At 39.1% G+C, this 20618-nt stretch overlaps 3 protein-coding genes across 3 annotated transcripts in view; 1 reads left to right on the forward strand and 2 right to left on the reverse strand.

Annotated features, from left to right (window-relative positions):
• LOC118322401 (ras-specific guanine nucleotide-releasing factor RalGPS1-like) overlaps nt 1–2061 on the forward strand; it is a 2339-nt gene extending 278 nt beyond the window's left edge. The window contains exons 2-3 of the mRNA XM_035654066.1: nt 431–522; nt 613–2061. Coding sequence (XP_035509959.1) covers nt 431–522; nt 613–642 — 122 coding nt within the window. The 3' untranslated portion in view covers nt 643–2061. The remainder of the gene's footprint in view (nt 1–430; nt 523–612) is intronic.
• The window catches only part of LOC118322400 (gamma-aminobutyric acid receptor subunit gamma-3), a 53270-nt gene extending 50877 nt beyond the window's left edge, over nt 1–2393 (reverse strand). Inside the window, exon 1 of the mRNA XM_035654065.1 lies at nt 2091–2393. Coding sequence (XP_035509958.1) covers nt 2091–2143 — 53 coding nt within the window. The 5' untranslated portion in view covers nt 2144–2393. The remainder of the gene's footprint in view (nt 1–2090) is intronic.
• Nucleotides 2394–10122: 7729 nt separating this feature from the next.
• Nucleotides 10123–20618, reverse strand: part of gabra5 (gamma-aminobutyric acid type A receptor subunit alpha5) — a 22466-nt gene continuing 11970 nt past the window's right edge. Inside the window, exons 7-10 of the mRNA XM_035654064.1 lie at nt 16773–16916; nt 13531–13683; nt 13152–13363; nt 10123–11676 (exon numbers count right to left, since the gene is read on the reverse strand). Of these exons, the coding sequence (XP_035509957.1) occupies nt 11386–11676; nt 13152–13363; nt 13531–13683; nt 16773–16916 (800 nt within the window). The 3' untranslated portion in view covers nt 10123–11385. The remainder of the gene's footprint in view (nt 11677–13151; nt 13364–13530; nt 13684–16772; nt 16917–20618) is intronic.

The following is a 20618-nucleotide window of genomic DNA, read 5'->3' on the forward strand; positions in this document are numbered from 1 at the left end:
ACACACACACACACAAAAGAAAAAGTAAAACGGAAATAACTAACACAGGAAAGCAGTCAGCTCTCTGAAAACGGATGCAGTAAAAGTATGACCTGGGTCAAAAGGATTTTGATTTGGAAACATCACCATAACACATTCACACACACATTAAGATTGTGTCCATCTCACCAAACTAAGCCTAACTGTCAGATTAAGTACGTGATTGCATGCTAGTCCTATCTAGCATGTGTTTTTATTATGTTCATACACAGCTGTTAATGCACACACACGCACACACACCTCTGTTCTGAACTTTTCCACTGTGACTTTGTTTTTATTTTACTGGGCGGGCCAAAGTCAAGTGAAGCTTCAGCCATCTTTCCAGACTGTTGAGAAAGCAGATGGAAACGAGAGACTTGGCGTCTTACTTTTGTTTGTCTCCGTTGCCTAGGTAACACCTACAAGTACCAGGCAGGGAACAGAACAAATGCTTTGCTCTGGTTCAAACATCTGAGTGCTGCCTGTCAGAGCAATAGGCAACAGGTACGGAGCCGCATAAACACTTACACACACGCACACACACGCACTGTTCACTGTTCCTTACATTTTGCACACCTACACCTTCGTTCCCAGGTGCCAGCCAATCTGATGTCATTCGAGTGAGCGATGCTGAGGAGTGTGACTGCGTAAAGGAGAGGAACCAGACAAGGAGGATGAGGAGGAGTATTGACTCAGTAGTGGGAGCTTTCACTGCCATGAGCCCTGACCGCCGATTCTCCGATTCTAGCCCCGGCCTCACTGCAGCCTCACCTGCCACCACTGCCTTAACCAGAGTACCCTGTGTGTGTGTGTGTGTGTGTGTGCGTGTGCGTGCGCGCGTTTGTGTGTGTGTCTGCGTGTGGACGTTTTTGGACGTACTGACTACTGAACAAGGACCTGCACCACTGCTCTTGTCTCCCATTTGCTCTCAGTGTCTTTTCGTTTTTACTGTTCAGCACTTCAGCGGAGCCTTTCGACTTCTCCTCTCCTCTCTCACAGGCAGACTGTCCTCGGAGGGACAGTAATAATCCTCTCCTCTGTTTTTTCTTTTAACAGGGGTTAACTCTTTTTATTTGTGTCCCTGCCAGATTCACGCCTTTTTTAATCGGGCTGGACACACAATCACAACACGCACACTCACATTGGACTAACCCACTGGACTTTGGAGGGTTTCAAAACTTTTTTTTTTTTTTTTTACTTACTCGGGTCACACTTTCAATTGTTGGTCTCTTTATTCACTTGAGTTGGCTTGGAGTCACGGGATTATTTACATGAGCCACACACACTCACGCGCACACACACACAGGCCTATTTGATTGCATCGTCGTAAACTTAAGGGCTCTGATTCGCAATCGATTCCAGCAGAAACAATTCCCACACTTCCCGAATGTGTCTAGTTTTCATTACAGAACTTAGCCCCTCTTTTTTTTGTCATATACTCGCAAAGTGTTCTGTACGTATGTTTGCGTGTTTGTATAACTGCATTGGGCGAGGAGGGGTGGGAGTGGGAAGGCAAATATTTGCTTATATGACAGGAATCTCGTCTGTGTTCCACATAGGTACGATAAGCCCAGAATCTAAGCTAAGACATGTTCACGGTTGGGTAGACAAGCGTTTTTCCTTTTACAAACCTGTATTTTTGTGTTCTCCAGTGTTGTCTGTTCTCCACTTAGAAAAGCAACACTTGGTTCACCAGACTCACACTAAACACTAAAGACTTGAAACTGTGAAGGAGTCCAAGAGAGAGAGCAACGAGAACTCACAATTCATGATTTTATCTCCTCTTCTTCTTGTTGCTTAATATGGTTAGAGCCTCTGGTCTGGAGCAGACATTCAAAGCTACCTGGAGCCATACAGAGTCTATTTTAAATCTTGTTTGTTTATATTGTTTTGTGTTTTTCTTTTTCCTGTGTTGGGAGGGATTGTGCAGTTCACAGTATTACCATGTAGTAGATGATTGCACGTCAATGTAGTATTGTCTGTTACATTTGAATGTTACATTTCTTCTTATTTAGTTTTTCTCGTTTTTTTTTTTTTTTTGGAGCAGTTTACAACAAAAGCACGCCACTTACCAGTTCTGAAGGACAGACAGAAGTAAGACATAAGCCAGTAATTTGGGTGACATGTTTCCTCGAAGGGTGACCACAAGTAGAGACGTGTCAGAGGACGGTGCGTATCGGTGTCTGGACACGATGGTCACAGCTGCTCAGAGGACAACGCGAGGGGAAAGCTCCTCATAGTTTGTAATCCAAGAGAAATTTCATTCATTGTTAGAATCAGGCGCTTTAAAATCCTTCCCCACAGGCGGTTTGAGACGGAGGAGCAGCTTCTCACTTGTAAGGTTGCCGATTGCGGACACTGCTGGTCGTACGCAGGTGCGCACACTCCGAATGCGTCCTCTGAAAGCCCCTAATTCATCCAAAACTCCTCCATGGGTCTGCGTCACTCCACTTTCTTCAGGACTACTTTTTGTACTTCTCATAGGAACTGTCAAACCTGCGTAACAATACTTTTTGATGCGCTTTTCCTCTCTTTCTTTTTTCCTTCCTAATTATCAGGGATATGCGCCAAATAGAAATAAAACGTGCCTTTGTCACTGGACTGGATCGGAATACTTTGGAACAATATTTTAATTATATAGGCTAGCCTATTATACTAACAGATAGAGCATTAGTTTTAACTTTAAAGTAAATAAACCCGTGCACGTAATATTAATTATCCCCGTTTTTTTTTATATATTATAATATAATGATAATTATCCAGTCTTTTTTATTTCTTTCATTTTCATCTTTTTCTTATTGTTTTTTAAATGTTGTTGTAACTATTATTTTTTTATTGATTCATTTTTATTTTCATTTATATTTTTTTTGGTGATGCAGCTGCAGATTGAGCACAGGTGACCTCTTCGGAGCTCTTGTTAGTTGCCACATATTCATTTGAAAGCTTGCATATCAAAGTGCTGCAAGAGCTCTTTTATAGCTGCCAAATCCTATTAATTGGCCTGCAACCTTTGTAGCAGTGTTTGTAATTTTAATTGAGGGCCCTTGTCCTGCTGCCTTCATGCCGTATTGTCTGTCTTCTGTACAGTTCAGTAGCATCGGTTTTGCACAACCAGTGGCAGAGGTTTAACACTTAAAGGGTAACTCCAGCGATTTAATGTTGCATTTTCCTAAAGGTTGGGGGACAGGCAGAAAAGCCCCAAAACAGTCAGAGTCTGTGTAGCAGAGGCTGAGATATCCTGACTTTCAGACATTATTAGTCCAAGAAAAAAGAATCCTGCATTTCCCATAATGCAACTGTATATATTATGAGTTGGATCTATCCCACTGCTTTCAATCCCTCCAGTATATAAGGCTTTCTGTTAAAAACCCAAGCCCCGATGACATCACTATGATGTCACCAGGGTTAATTTTCAAACTTCAGAAAGCTCTCTGCTACCCTGAATGTGTATATGTGTATCAATGTGTACAATGTGTGTCGTTCTGCTTTAAATAAAAGTTTCACTGTCACCAGAGACAGAGAAGTAGAGATTGTAAAACACAAATAAGCACATGCTGTGTATGAGGGTTCCTTCTGTCAGTATTAGGAAGTGTGCAGTGGGTCCCTTTCAGCACCCTTTCTAACGGGTCACTCACAGGATTACTTGAGAGAATAATGTGACTGGCCCTTGGTCCGCCTTGGCTATCATTTTAAATGGATGTGGCTGAGCCTCAGTAAGGCACTTGTGCACATAGACCAAACACAACAATTCCTCCCTCTGTCGGCCACTTGTGTTTTTCCTCGGACACATACAGAAGATTCTTGAAGAGTAGAAATGAAATATTCCCTCAATGACAGCCAGATACCACATTATCTCATAAAGAGAGCTTCATTTGGTTTTGAAAGTACCAAATAATGTGAGGCATTGTCTTTACAGTAGATTCTTTTTCACCCTGACAAATACACAAACCTCTTCCTTGTGGGGAACAGGTTTGCACAGCCACAGTAGCACCAAGACACTTGCATTGCTCTACACAGCTACAGGCAGCAGGGTCAGTATGTTGTTTAACAGACAGCATGATGATCCTCTGACATCGATCCTGTCTGCAGTGCTGCTGCTGCAGCTGACTGCTGTCATCCTCTGCTGGTTAAATAGAGAAATGCAGACGCTAGAGAGAGTGAACCGTGGTGTTCAACAGCACAGAGGGAGGGAACCAGAGCAGCAGGAGGAGCTCGTATAAACATGATAAGAGCATACATCATCCTCATGAATCAACTGGAACCTTATTGCTTGGTGTTCACTAGCTGCCTGCTGCAAGAAATTCAGTCTCAGTGGTCTCATAGGAAGAGATTAAGGACAGATTCATTTTTTATTGCCTATTCCTTTTGCATAAATTGACTCTAATTGTAGTGGAAACATTTTTATCCCAAACAAGCTGTATTTTAATGGGTTTAGATTATTACATTGTATTGTTTTACATAATATTTTAAAGGACCAGTGTGTAGGATTTAGTGGCATCTAGTGTTGAAGTTGCAGATTGCGACCAACTGAAAACAGCACGCTTCTGTATTAGACAACCTGCAAATGAGAACAGTGGTCCTATCTACAGTCACTGTTTGTCCATTCTAGGCTACTGTGTAAACATGGCAGTTCAACATGCCAGAGTCCTTTGAAGGCCACCTGCAGCCTCTGTAGATAAAAAAAAGCTCATTCTAAGTTAACAAAAGCAAAACAATTTCTGTATTCAGGTGATTATACACAATGAAAACATATCGATGAAAACAATTATACAGCTCTCATTATGTGTAATGTATGTATTTTAATCACAATAGGTTATATTATGATTGCATGAAGTACACTAGGCCTGATTCAGTTTATAAAATTGTGATGATAGAGAACAAATACAGGAATACTGGCCATGATTTTGCATCTTTACATTAAGTGTATCAAAACAAAGTAAACATATGTGACCACAGAAAGACAGCATATGGCATAAAAAAATAATGTAGGTTTATTTATTAATTATTTATTATTTTTGTTCATTATAATGCATGAAGGAACAATTCCAAAACAGCCTATCCATCCCATGTTCAGTCCTCAAAATAAAGACACTATTATATTTATGAAGTGTACAGATCACATTTAGAACATGTTTGCAAGCTCAGGTTTTGCCGTTACACTCAGGTGAGCAGCAGTGCAGCATAACTCACTTCGTTTCAGAACAGTGTTACTGCAGTAAATATCAAACACTCGGTGTCTTAAATAAAAGGACAAAAGTTTGATGCCTGATACATAAAAATAAACTGACAGAGGGAAGGACAGCCACAGCCACAGTTATTGTGAATGTTGAACTGACTGCAGTGTAAAGTCCGGTTCTAGGCTTCATTATCTGCATGTACAGCGACACAACATGTCCATAAAATGAATGCTGTCGAAAGCCATTATTTTTCAGCATAATATGCACATTTGTTATTTCTATTTCTATATATTATGTAACAATGATTCAATTTAATTGACAGACATAAACAGTACAATGTTGTCATGCTGTGATATATTTACTGCATGATACATTACTTAATCTTATATAGGTGTTTACATTTTGTCTGAAAGCATGTCTAGGAGCTAGAAGTTTGTATTAAGAGTTTTATCGAATTGAGACTGTTGTGAAAACTGAGATGAAACTAAATAGTGTTTTTTTATGGAAAGAACAATGGCACCATGTTCGGAAACATGGTAACATTGTTGTAATGCATCTTTTAAAATGTATAGAAAGTTACAGCTAATAGTCTGAAGTGCAAGTTCTCCTTATATGCATCAGAGCACATGCATATACAGAAGTACATGTCTCATCAATAATTTCCACTATTTAATGTTGTTGCAATCTCTGCATACATGACATTGTGAGAGCATTCATCCAAACACCAAATTAAGATTCCTGCATAGTGTGCATTGACGGGGAAGGGAACAGAAGATTGTGTCAATTTGATTAAGGTCACACAGACTATTTCATAATTTGCAGAATGTAAAATATTGGTGTAAAATCTTTCTTTAAAGCCTTTTTCAATAAAATTGGTTAACATGCAACAAAGCTGCATATTTTTTCCTTTATGTAAAGTTTCAGAACATTAAAATACAGATAACTGTGCTTTGCCATTAGAACTTCTTGACTTTGAAACAATATGCTGAAGAAGATCAGGCTGAATGATTTGCTTTAACTTTAATGACTTATTTAAACTCTTTTTTATAGTCTTGTTTTTGTGTAATACCCTTTCTTGTTTTTGACCGCCCTTTTATGATGCTAACTTTTATTTAGTATTTTATATTTCTTTCCTGTTTTATTACTTTGCTGTCAAATTTCTGTTTTCATCCTTGTTCTGGCACTTTGTGGCTTAAAGGTGCTATATTAATTTTAAAAGGCTTTTTATTACCTGCATGCAACTGCAAGGTCTGAATCAAGGTGACCTAATGTTTCTTAAAAATATTTAGAATTCACTCCTGTAATGGTGCAATATTTTCTAGGCTTTCTTTGCAAATGACACTGTGATTTGATGTCTGCCTTCTAAAATCAATACAGTGATAGAATCAACAGATTTTTTATATAAGGTTTGTGTGAAGAGAAGGTCCGTTTCATACAAAAATGTGATGTAACTTCACATGATACAATACAGTCGTTTGTGCCTCTGCAGAGTAAAGGTAGATTCAAGTGTGAATCTGTAGAGAGTGCTCACTCAGCTATTCAGAAATCAAATTACATCAGTGAGCTACAGATATTGTGTATGCTGATAAAGTAGCTGCAGTATATGTCTGAACATAAGGTACAGGGAGTGTCCTTTCATCCTTACTGACTAAGCAGTTTTGCAGACGTGTCATACAGAAGATAGTACTAGTAATGAATAGGGCCTTATATTAGAATTGCCTATACATGCCTCACAGGTTTTTCACTCTGAACACCCACACTCGCTTCCGCTGGCCCTGAGCCACAGTCTGTATACCTGTTTGCCCCACAAAAAATGTTTTTGTCTGTCGCTTTCTTGCCGAGAGTTAGGTGAGAAGATTGATAACTCTCACCTGTTATTAACTAACATTCAGTTATTTCCTTACAGTCTCTCACCTTTATTACTTGCCTCTGTATTTTAATGAAGCAGATTCATCCAGCCCTGGGATACACAAAAAAACCGAATCAAACTGGCTCTAGGTAGGGCTGTTTGCGTTTTTTCGCATTTTTGAGTGAGCGAGTAGGTTGCAATCTGCAACTACACCGCTAGATGCATTTAAAGGGTGACTTCACATTCTTCTGTTCTAAATACATTGAAATAATTTTTGTTCTCTTCTTTTGAAAGTTCAGCTGAAGCTTGAATGAGGCTTTAGCAGTCTGAACTGCCGTGTCAGCTACTTTCCTGGCATTTTCCGGCAGTTCTTTGTACAGATTAAAAAACAAGATATGATTTGTTAATTTGTGAGCCGTAGAAGTGCTGGGAGGTGGATTTTGTGGCTTTCGGGCAGAGATAGACTAACTGTTTCCTCCTGTTTCCAGTCTTTGTGCCACGCTAAGCTACTGCTGATGGTAGCTTCATATTTACCATAGAGACCGCTAGCTTACTTCCATAAGGTCAAACTATTACTTTAAATGTATTAATGGCATGCAGTTGATGACATAGTGTGTTGAAGTGTGTAATGCTTTACAACATAAAGATTAGCTTAGCCCATTAACATTCCCATTCTGCAAAAATTTATGTTGAATTGAAGTTAAATATTGGAGCATATTAGTAGAAGGTGGAATTCCATTGGTCTCATTAGAAAGTCTCATTCTGTTGAATCAGGTTAAAGGTCTAAAATTGTTAAAGCCACAATGTGTTGGATTAAATACATATATGACTATAAGTGTAGATAGCAATGATCTAACCTTTGGTAATTGAGAAAAGAGCTGCACCAACTTATTTGATTGTATTATGGTAATCACACAAATTCTACACATAGTAGCTTTAAAGACAAATAGAAATATCAGTTTTAAAGCAATATATACAATATGTATAAAACTGTATGTGCATGTATTTATTACTTTTGTTTTAGTATTTAATTTACAGCATCAACCTGTATGAAAAATAAGGCTCATGTTCTTTGGCTGAATCAGTATGCTGCATGTAAAATGTGTGTATAAAGGTCAGCAAGTAACATTCTGATAGCGTAGAGTATGATTTGATAGTGCTGTAGTGGTGGATGAGAGAGGACGGTCCTCTTCACCAGGCCCGTCTTTGCTTCTCAAGCTACATACTATGATTGATGTCATTCTGTGGCATCAGTGACAGCTTAATTTGTGTAGAGTATGGGCCCGCTGAATGGAAAAAGCAACTTAAATGGAGCTAAATCCTTGACAAACAGATGTGAGCCAGATGTTACCGCCACAGAGACCCCCAAGATGGATTTACCAGTAGACTGTAGATCTGGATGTGCATGTGTATAATCAAAGGAGAAACAGCACATGCATACCGTTGTTCCATCAAGCAAGATTAAGGCAGCGTTTTACCACATCGACTGCACAAATGTATCTAAATATATACTGTAGGTTCATAATATCGACGGAATCACACTGTGTCTTTCTGTGTGTATTTACATGGAATCTCACAGCAGAGAAAACCAATGAAACATGATAATCTTTGATGTGACATAAAATGACACTCCATGTCATAAATGTCATGCCACAACTGACATGATAAAGGAATTTCTTTGTCAGTGAGCATTTTGACCAATAACAGCAGACAGATGGAGTCAGTGAAGCTTTATTTGGAATCAGGTAGGCATAACAATTAAGAAAAAAAAGAGGTTTCAGTAGTGGCCCAGATCCTTACATTGGTCACCTGCACAGGTCTTTTACAAAAAAAAAAACAAAATTTAAATAAAAGAAAGTAAATAAATACAAATAAATACATTAAACATGGTCAGAGAGCACTGTGCTTCAGAAGAGGGAAGGGGTCAGCTAAAATGAAAAATATAAGCCACATATAGAAAAAGACTATTGCCAAAAGGTTTAACTCTGGATAAAAAGACAACAAAATGAACATCAAATGATCACCTATTACCATCAACACAAATCAGTATCTAGCATTATTTATTGCTTCAGATATTTGCATTTAAAGAACAGCCTGTACCTAAATTCACTTAAATGTAATAATACAATACAACTGGTGTGCTCCATAATAAACTTACTAAATAGTGACAGGCTACACAGAAGGCATAAAGTCACATGAGTATATCACATTCATATTTTAATCCTTTACCCAAACAGACAACAGGCTCATATTCTGTGTTCCTTTAGGGGAGAACTGTGAAGACTGCAAAAAACATACTCTGCTGAAGTGAGTGTAGTTTATGCAGCCTCCACAATATCAAGTAAAAAGCTGGTCTGAAGGGGAGAGAAGATTCATGCCACTACCGTGTCTGTACAGTAAATATGAAGCTATTTCTGCCAGGAGACAGTTAGCTATAGCTAAGCTTAGCATAAAGTCTGGAAGCAGAGGGAAACAGCTAGCCTGGCTGTCTGAAGGTAAGAAATCTACTGTCTAGCACCTCTAAAGCTCACTACTGTAATTAATGACTAACACTAACCCTAAGCCTTGGTTGTCAAATCTGTTCAAAAACTGTAATGTAAATATGAGTAGTGGGTTTTATGGAGGGTTATCTGCTGGACCTTTTTTTGGCTGGGTGCAGTGAGTTGCTTGATTTTTAATGAATTATACAAATGGAATGTAGTTTTCTCCAGGAATTTCATTGCAAAAAAATGCCTACAAACTTTGTAACATGCATTGCAGTTCTTCAGAAAAGCTACCATGAAATAACGAATAATATTAATGAATAACTTGACAAAGTAAACCATAATCAAAACATTGTCGCAGAGGGTGACATTTCACCTTGTGCACTATTCGGGTAAAATCTGAGAGAAAACTATATTATATATATTATATATATACTATAGTAAAGTATGCTATCATCACTTTCCTTTTGAGAGGCAGGCTAGTTGTTTCCCTGTTTTCAGTCTTTATGCTAACCTAAGCTACCAGTTGCTGGTGGTAGCTTCATATTTACTGTACAGACATAAGAGTAAAATCAATCTTTTCATCTAACTCACAACAAGAAAGTAAATATATTGATTTTGCAAACTATTCCTTTAAAATAAAATTTAATGACAAATCCACCCGTCATGTTCTTGCCTGAAACCATAAACATAACAAATCATGATTGTAAAATAATAACGGTCATAATACAATGACTTGGTCATTGTGACTTTCTGTCTTCCCAATGAGCTCAAGTCACTCTCTTAACTACAGCAGTTACTCTAAATTATGACAAAAAAGTGATCTTGCTTAAAGCATCCAAATATTTATCAAGAATATTTGCAAGGTATCGTCAAAGCTTATAGAAACAACAAACTGATCTAAAAAACAAAATGTTTTAAAAAAGCATTGTATATTCTGTCAAAATTGCTAAAGCTCAAGCTATTCTACTAATTTCTCAATATCCAGTCAATGAAGCGCTAGATAGAGTAACACTGTGTTGCTGTATATGCATAACATAGAAGCTAACATTACTGGCTTAGTGGTGCTTTTCTAAAAGCAGGGCATATATACATGTTCCTTAAACTACGTACACACATACATACAGGATTCTCAACTTGGGGACCTGGAAACAGAAGCTGCCACTATCACTTTAGCTTGAAATCTGTCCCCATTTATGGAAAACTGGCCATTCAAAATTGAGAAAAAAGTAGCAAAAAATGAACAAAAAGAGTCAATTATTTAATGAAAGTTGGAAAAATGGCTTCTGAAAATGTAATTGCAGGAGATTTCAGTGCATTCATGATGAGTTATCACACTCTGAAGGCAACACATTTAGCATGGCTATTCATCTGCTTATAACAAGGAAGCAAAGTTCCATGGGCCTGGGCCCAGCCTCGCATTCCTGGACCTCCAGCCCATTTGTACAAAGTAAGAGTTATAAAGGTAAAAGCCGCTTTTGAGTAATAACACAGTAAAAATGTTGTTTTGCATAGCATTTGGCCTTGCTGTACCATCATCTACTGTAGACTCAAGAAGAAAATATAAATGCCAAATGCTAAAAATTTTAAAATTAAAGAATTTGGCAGAAACTAATCAGTGACTGGAGTTCTAAAATGAGATGAATGAAACTGTCTTTAAGAAAAGGTTGTATATCTTACATGTACAAACTCAAGGCAACATTTTCCTGAAGCAACAGACATGCAATGTAATCCAGTGACCTAAAAAAAAAACATATCTGTGATACAAGGACTAAGTGCTTGGCATTGATTTTGATTGCGTTCCAGTTATGAATCGTGAAGTGGTTGTCAGGAGGATGAATGAATCTGATCGTTGAGCTTACACAGCTCCTTTGATCACTGGTTCCCTATTGAGATACGTGGCCCAGTACACCAGGTTGAAGGTCCCAAACAGCACCGGGAACACTATCCTGGACATCTTGTCAATCTTGCTCACGCTGTTGTAAGTCTTTTTGGGGTCTGGGGCCTTGGTTTCAGAGGGTTTGAGCTGTACAGCTGTGCTATTAGAAATGGTAGAGATGGATGTGTCCTTTGTAAGGTTGGTTGTATAATTCATACCGGCCGAACAGGTGTTGTTTGGCTTTTTAGACAGAGCCAAAGGGTCCTTCTTCTGTGAAGAGAGAGAAAAGCATTGATTGAGCCTACACGCAATTCTGACCAAAACAGGTGCCGCACATTCATCGAACATAATAAAACAGGTACTTAATAACACAGGCTCACATACACACAGGCTCACAAAAACACAAAGAGAACAATAAAAGATGGCCAGTGCAGGTGGAAAGTGAGGATCAATGTCCTCGGGAAATAATGAAGTGGCACTGTGCCACAACACTGGCAGACTGAACTGAGAATATATTGATCCACCGTTTCTGAACTTCTACATCTTTGATTCTAATTCATATCTTGCTTTATTATCATGTGTGACATGGACTTTTTCCACACCACTCTTCTATAAGGAAGTAACGCAGAGAAGAGAAGAGAGAATGAATAGAGTAGAAAAGAAAAGGAAGGGAAAGTTATTTCAAACTGGTATTAAGGTTAACTACTAATGTTACATCCTAGAAAACAGCAGCATTGCCTGTTACATCAGCTTTTTTCTACAATAGTTTTCTATTTTTTTGGAAATTACCTATATTGGAGGAGTTACTCTCATGCCCTCAACTACAGGGATAACTTGTGCTGTAGCAGTAGAAATGTGAGTTCTGGATCACAGAGTTCAGCTGTGATTCTTGGAACTTATTGATAACAGCAGATCTCAGGAGATAAATGGGTTATTTTCTGTTGTCTGTGTGAGTGTGCACATGGCTGTGGATGTGAGTCCAATGCTGGGTTAATCTTTACAAAGAACTAAGCACAGGCCTTCCTGTCACAAGCACTGACCATTAGTACTTGAAAGGGGTTTTCTCTTTTGTGACTCCAACAAAAGTTTCTTCCATTATTTCCCCTGTTAAAGCTGCACTGATTAACATTTTCATAAAAACAATAGCTCAAATGACTATGTTTAATGTGAAAGGTGCTGCTTGTAGTGACAAACCGACAATAAATGATCTCTCAACTCTGCAGTTCCCTCAGTTCTACAGAGCGTTTCAGGATCTTTCTAGACATTGTTAGAAATAGTTTGTGCCCTTTCTTAGGCATCCTCCAACAACCAGCTGATGGACATTAGTCTGCCAAATAGAAACACAACAATCTGCATTCACAACCAACATCAACTACAGGGTGATAATTTGAAACACTGCTTCTGAACTGGGGTAAAAAATACAGCAAAACATATATTGTGAGCACCTTGAGCCACTGCAATTAAACAAATTTCCCCCTGGCGATCAATAAAGTATTTCTGATTCTGATTCTCATATCACAAACAGACAAACTTATAATCGTTATGGGGACCCTGCCTTGATTACATTCATTCTCTAACCTCCAATGCTGCTAACCTTAACCATACAACCAAGTCTTAGCTGTTAAACTTGTGGAGTTCAGCTTTTAGCATCCAAAATAGTTTGGGCCTCAGAACATGAGTCAGCTGCCAAGTCTGGGTCTCCACAATGTGCTATAAACAAGGATACACACAGAAACAGCACATACCTTGGGCTGTTGCGCCTCCATCGCCTTTTTTCCATCCCAGGCCCAGCTCCTCTTGGTGAAGTAGTTAACTGTGGCAAACTCAATGAGGGCTGAGAAGACGAAAGCATAGCACACTGCGATGAACCAGTCCATGGCAGTAGCGTAAGCCACTTTAGGCAGTGAGTTTCGAGCACTGATGCTGAGAGTGGTCATAGTGAGTACTGTGGTCACACCTGGTGGTGGAGAAAAACAGGTCACTTTTACTGACCAGACGTTTTCATTCCAACAGATTAAGTCGTATATTGTAAGGAGGAAACATTTCAGAGCATTATAGATGAATCATGGAACAGCAACACCAGGTTATTTTACTGGCTGATGTGTCCATGTGTTCCAAACTCACCAAAGACGGTTCGAGCTGGGACGGACTCCCGGTTGAGCCAAAAGGAAACCTGTGACAGGATTACAGTCATGAAGCAAGGCATGTAGGTCTGGATGACAAAGTAGCCAATCTTCCTCTTCAGGTAAAAATGTGCCATCATCACGGTGTATTGACCTGTAGTAAACATCAGAACAAAAGAGGAGAATATGCTTAATGCATTGACATTTTAGTTTTCTGAAAATGTAATCCCTACTCTGATAATGAAGAAGACAGCACCAAGTAATACTGAAGGACATGGTATAAGATGTAGAAGTGGGGTATATGATTTGGTACAAAAACAACCAAACCAAATTTAGAAGGTGTATGGTTGTATTTTTCTGGCCAATTGTTGGACTGACTGTGGCGGGTCCGAAAAATTGCCCAGCACTACCTGTCTCGAGCCTCAACAGTTGAGGATTTGAGTTGGATTTGGATATTGACTACTCTGCTATTGAGAGCAGAGAAAAACCCACCCCAACAAATCTGACCTGGGGACACTGAGAATGAAAGCTATTAACAGACTACACCAGTATTCATCATTCACTTTTGTTACCATGAACACAAACTCAACTGAAAGTTTGATTCAAGCCCACGTACACCGTCCTGCTGCTGTAAACATTCACTCGAGCAGCTTAAAATAGTACCTAACCAATGCATCATTTACTCACTACCCAGTTGTTTTAGGTCATTCCTTAGACAGGTAAGGGGAATTGGAAATTATTAAGAGATGGACGAACGCACTTTGGGTTTTGGTCTTTTCATGGTTTTCATTGTTTCATAGTCGACTACTATCATTGCAAAACTGACCATTTGCATCCATGTTTTGGCATTTTTTTACCAAAGTTCTATGTGAAAATATATTCTCTGCCAAGAGAATAATAATAATAATAATAATAATAATAATAATAATAATATAGTTTTCACCCATAAGATCACTGTACATCTCCCTGCTTTACTATAGTCACTGCTTTCCATTGGCCTATTTAAAGATTGAGTAACACCACGTCTTATACTGTAGGTTGTGATTGTTGCTTGTAAGTACCACAGTGGTAGATGGTGGAAGTGCCACAATGACACTGATGAAGGTAACCTATTTGGTGTTTATGTTCCTTTCTGAGCATTATTCTTATTTCTGACCTGTTGGAAGGGGATTCCTCTCTCTGAGACCCTTTTAAAAGTTGCTCCTTTTTTCATTATGTTTCTGTGCTTGCTGTCATTAAAAATCTTTGTCTGGGATGTGTCAGTGGGTGAGTGTAGTCCCTGGAGGCTGTGATTAAGGGCTATACAAGTAAACTTTACTGGACAACCTCCAGGCCAGACTACTCCTCTAAATATAAAAGTGTGAGCTAAATTATTGAAAAACAGGTTGGTGAGGAAATCATCATATCCTGTTAATTTGAAAGATTTTTTTTCCCTCAAAAATCCTGTCGCGCCATGGAGTCTGATAAACTATAGAAAATCCACAGATGACTGCTGCTTTCTCCTGGCAAAATCGGATTTTTCTGTCTCACTAATCCCTTGTCACAATCTGCATCCTGTATATCTCTCTCACTCTCCCTCTGTCTCTTTCTCTCCCTCTTTCTATGTGTGTGACTGAGTATGTGTGGGGGTGTGTGTGTGTGTGTGTGTGTGTGTGTATGTGTATGTGTGTGTAACAGACAGTCCGTCCCATTCTGTCAGGCCAGGCCACTCTTGATTGGGGACATACATCCTTGCCTGCCTGAGCTCGAACACTAAAACAGACCTGGATCAGCGGTGATTACAAGCAGGTGCACAGATGACTGACGCAGAGGAGGGTTGAGAGGGACGTGAGGAAAGTTTGGATGGTCCATGCAATGCGGCGACAAGCATCATGTCCTTAATGAAAAGCGCACCTGTGTTGCCTTCGCTCCGAGGACTACTGGCCAGCCGCCTGGCTCTGTGCTGGCACAACTGGACGAATCCCACTCTGATCTGACCGCCTGCTGGGCTTGGAAGTGGATGGAAATCTCCAAGGCGTGAAAATGCGGTTGTGGTGGATTTTACTGTTTGGTTTTTGGAGTGTCTGTGGGGAACTGCCATTCATAGCGGAGAACAACGCAGCTATGTTGGTCAACTGGTAAGTTCAAATTGTAACCATCTGTTGAGCATTGCTGCTTTCTATTTTGATTCCGAAAGCACCAACATGTGTGTAATGTAATGAAATTACAAGGTCATCAATTAAATTCCTGTGTCTATATTTTCATCCTCTTCAGCTTAACCTGTCAGGTCAAAGGTCACCTGTGCCTAGTGTTAGCCCTTTGCTGAGCTATTCTTGGCTTGTTAAAGAGGGTTTGTACCTCAGATTAGCACCGCTAATTAAGGCCATGCTGGCTCTGTGTGTCTGAGCAGTGCGGGGCTGGTACATAATGACACAGAGAAATATAGCAACCTGTGTGTTAATCTGAACTTGTTGAGCGCTTCGAGTCTGCGTCTTTTACCAGTAGCACTGTTGGATTTCTCCTGCTGCTTAAAGAGCACTGTGGCATACTTAATGGTAACTGTTTAGTTCTCATGCATTATCCAGCGTGGACAGCATCTTCCCCCGGCAGATCCAGGATAAAGCAACTAGCTCTGTATACATTACAGCTATAGGAACGCCCCCCTGTAATAAACTCACCAGCAACAAGCAGCAGAAATGTATTATCATACTTCTTTACATAACAGAATTAAGCAGATGCCGCTTGCCCCACCACCCCAACGTGTCTCCGCTGCAGCAGCCAATCCCTGAGCTGTGACGTCACTCGGTAAAAGCACAACTGATGGGCCTGCATACGGATTAACCCTACAGACCCAGTGGCTCAGACCACGGATAAGTGATTTTTTTTGCCCCCCCTTTTCTCTTCTCTGGCTGCCCCAGAGACAGCTGGCTATGTGTGGGAGGCATTCTCAAATCCTTGTGATTCATTCATTGTCTATATCCAGCTTGATTTGAAAAAAGAATTCTTCTCACAACATCTTTGGATGGCACACACTGTAATAACACAGAGCTGAATAATAGGGTTGAAGCGGGGGCTTAACATCCCTGCTCCTGCCTGAAGCTACTGTATGACTGGTGCTGTAAGGGAGGAAATGACTGAATGATATAAGATAACGGAGGGATTAAACCACATGAATTCTAGCTAAGGTGTAGATGGTCGTGTGTGCGATTATTCCAAAGCTTGGTTGTCTGGGTCAGGTGGGAGTTTACTCTGGCTTCACTGTACCTCGGCTGGTATAGATGTCCTCTGTTCCTGCAGTCTGATCAATCAGATGATACTGATTGAGCCGAGAGCCTTCCTCTGCCACCACCACTGACTTAGCTGCTCCCTGCGTCCACGTGTAAACCACCTCTGAGACTGGATACGCATCTATGGGGACAAGACAGAGAGATGTACAAACTGGATTTCTGCATCTGTTGAATTGAATGAATTCTTGAAAACCAGTGTGCAACTTTGTTTCAACTATATATTCAGTGCTTAAATGAGTAAAGCAAAAATACCAAACATTCACTGGTTCCAGCATCTCAAATGTGAGCATTTGATGCTTGTCATATATGATGCTAAACTGAATATGACTCACTTTTTAACTATTTTTCTGACATTTTAGAAAAAGAAAGCAAACCTTTATTTATATACCACATTTCATTCCAGGGGACATACAACGTCCTTATATATTAGGGCTGTGTATTGGCAAAAATCTGTGTGTGATACGTTTCACGATTCAATATATTAACTTAAATTGTAATACTAGCAAGGTGATATACCGGTATTGTGATTTTAAAAAAAGAATAACATTTTAGGAAACACGGAACCATATGCATGAAATCTGAGTGATAGCCCTAACCAAACCCTAACCCATAGTTTATGTATATAACACTATTATCTAGCAGTTGGGGGTTTAAACACAAAAACAGATAATGTTAATATTGATACAATATCACAAAACAAATTACCACAATACGATATTTTTCAATATTATCTTTTACCCCTATTACATATATCTATATACAGTATCTTCTGTTTTTAAGGTGAATGAGGCTGTTTGACTGTAGAGATTCATTCTTGACCTCTGGGAAACATCTGTGGAAAATATTTTAAAAGCAAGTTCCGGTGTTGAAAGCTTCAGGATTAGCTAAGTAAGAAGACCTTCCATTTAGAATATTTATTTAAATGTATCTATAATATAAAATTGTAGCACATTTAGCTGATTCCTTGTAAGTCTCATAAGGTTATTGGGATACTAGATCACTGAATTGTACATAATGAAATACGGACACTAATGATGACAGTTGCAATCACAATCTTGAATTATTCCCAAACCGGAAATAGATAAAGAAACAAAGAACAGGTAAGGGATATGTGGGCAACAGTAGCTCAGGTGGTAGTGTGGGCCAGCCATTAATTGTTAGGTTTAGGTTTCAGTTCCAGGGCTCTCCTGTCTACATGATGAAGTATCTTTCGGCAAGATACTGAACCCCAAATTGCTCCTTATGTGTGTGGGGTGAAAAAAAAGTCACTTTGGATAAAGGCTTCTGCCAGTTGAATGTAATGTGATGTGGTGGATCAAAACAAAATCATTTCCCGAACAGCATGAAAGTGAATAAGGGTAACTCCCCATCAATCCGTAAGGAGCATGTTCTGTATATTATTTTCATGTTCTCTATAGATTGTGTAGATTGATAAATGACATGTTACATGAATATGATTAGGTAAGAGTTTTCAGTCATGTTAGTTTTCAGGTGCAGGTGCTCTATCATATTTGCCACCTCCCTGTGAACTTTGATTGTCTCACAGTTAAGCAGATGAACTCACATAGCTCAGTTATTTTTGACATCTTGTAGTACTCTTACACTACTACACTTATTTTCTGTCGGCTCATCAAAGTAGAAAAATGTAAACTAGAAAAACTAGATGCTCAGTGACCACGCGGAGCTGATACAGAGATCAAAGATATTGTCCCAGAATTGTTTCTAAGGCAGAAATAAGCAGGTTTTGGATACACAGATATTTGCTAATGGGATAAATTCACTCTTGGTTTTTCATTGAATTTAACATAAATGAAACCAGCCATATCCTTTTGGCCCTGTTTTTTCAGTGGTGTCAATACAGTATATCCAGTATGAAGTCACACAGACCTCGTATACACATTGCAGAAAGCTCTGTAGCAGGATTGGCTTATGGATCTTCAGAAACATCAGTCCAATACTGTAACCTGTTTACATGTTGATGATACTCGGCTTTAAGATGTTACTAGCTAAAAAATGTGGCGTGGCTGTGATACAACACTTGACCTTTCACCCACTTTGCTTCATTACACAGAGATTAACTTGGTGTCACTGTTGGAGCTCGTGTTTGGATCTGATGTAATCAGTTTTATCACAATACGCAGATGTTACTAATGGTGCGATGCTATGTGTGAATGTTGGCACAGTTTGAGAGATTGCCTTGTGAATGATTCTGGGTTCGCTCACGGAGGTTTGACCTTTTGCCTTCGGAATTAGTATTTTAGTGGCTTGTTTGCTGCTGTGTGTGAGGCACAGCTGGTAGTAAGCCTTAGATTGTGTTTGCCTCTTTCATCTGCTGATGCATTTCAAACACACATTTCTGAATACACACAGGCTGTCGCTCATGCAAGTTCATTTAGAAAACGAGCAAGCCCTGCAAAATGAAAAAGCACTCCATCATACTGTACTGTAGTACAAACCGCACACATACTGTAGATGCACTAAATCTGTGTGTATGTGTGTGTGTGTCAGTGCGTCAATCGTTCTGCTGTACAGTGTCTAATCTAACAGTATTGCACTAATCCAGCAACTGTGGTGTTAGAAGACTTCACAGCAATCTAGATTGACCCCAGTCAACAAGTCTGTGGATTATTGTCTCAAAGACACTGCATTGTCTCAAACAAAGTCTTTGGAGAACTGTGTTACGTGAGCAGTTCCATTTTTCTTATTTTAATTTACAAATACAACTTTAACATTTTATGAACAAAAGAGCTCTGTCTGTAGATCAAGGCTACACTTTGTACACAGGAAAATGAAATATACATTATGTAATAGGCTAGACATTCATTTTAAAAGGAACATATTAAAAATATAAACTTTTGAACCAGAGCATAGATTGGTTAAATGTGTTGCTGCTGCTATAAGATAAGATTAAATTAAACAAAGGAATCAATTACTTTAATTACAGCAATAAAGAAAGGTCCTTACAAGAGTTTAACATATGGTTGCCTAACACGAGACAAGACTGTCTGTCCTACTGTGAATTCATCTGTTTATTGTTAAGTTGAAGAAGACACCCAACATTTATTATAGCCAGTCAGTTATAGGTTGCTGCTGGTTGCCTGTTCATGCAATCTCACACTGATGACACAACTCAGGTAAGTCACTGCGTCCAGCCAGAAATGTCCAGCACAGTCCCCTGTAAACCAAGACTGTAATTTTTACACTTTGTGTAAAAACAGATGAAGACTACGTAATCAGTGAGCTTTAAAAAGGTGACTGGTAGGTGATATTGTTACTCGCGGACAGAGCCAGGCTTAAGCTGTTCCCCATTTTCATCTTTATGGTAATCTAACGAGCTGCTGGCTTCTAATTCTCATTACATTCCTGAGGGTGGTACTTACTCTCAGCAAGTAAAGTCAATGAGCCCAAAATGAGATACTATTCTTTTAATACAGTCGCTCCATTGATAACATAAATAAATGTAGAATGACAAAGAACAAATAAATAAAAGTCAATTGCAATGTTAATGCAAATTGATTCATTCGTCTGTGTATCATCATTTGATTATATTTGTTTTATAATGTATTCATTGAGTCTGGTATACCTTTGCTTTAAAGTATCTTTAAGGTATATTTAAATGTAAATCTCTTTTTTTTTCTGCTGGCAGTGTTACTGTTCTGAGGTGCGGTGTAAGGGTAATAACACAAAGAAAAGGTTTCAGTGATCATATATGGAACTGACTTGTTTTAAGACAGAGAGCTCAGTTTGCAGCACTGTGTCCTCCTTAGACTGATACACCATCATTTCTAACACAGATGTCACACAGGCAGACTCACACTCACAT

This window comes from Morone saxatilis, unplaced genomic scaffold (assembly GCF_004916995.1).
Source record: "Morone saxatilis isolate NCDOM2014 unplaced genomic scaffold, NCSU_SB_2.0 Contig12, whole genome shotgun sequence".
Taxonomy (NCBI): domain Eukaryota; kingdom Metazoa; phylum Chordata; class Actinopteri; family Moronidae; genus Morone; species Morone saxatilis.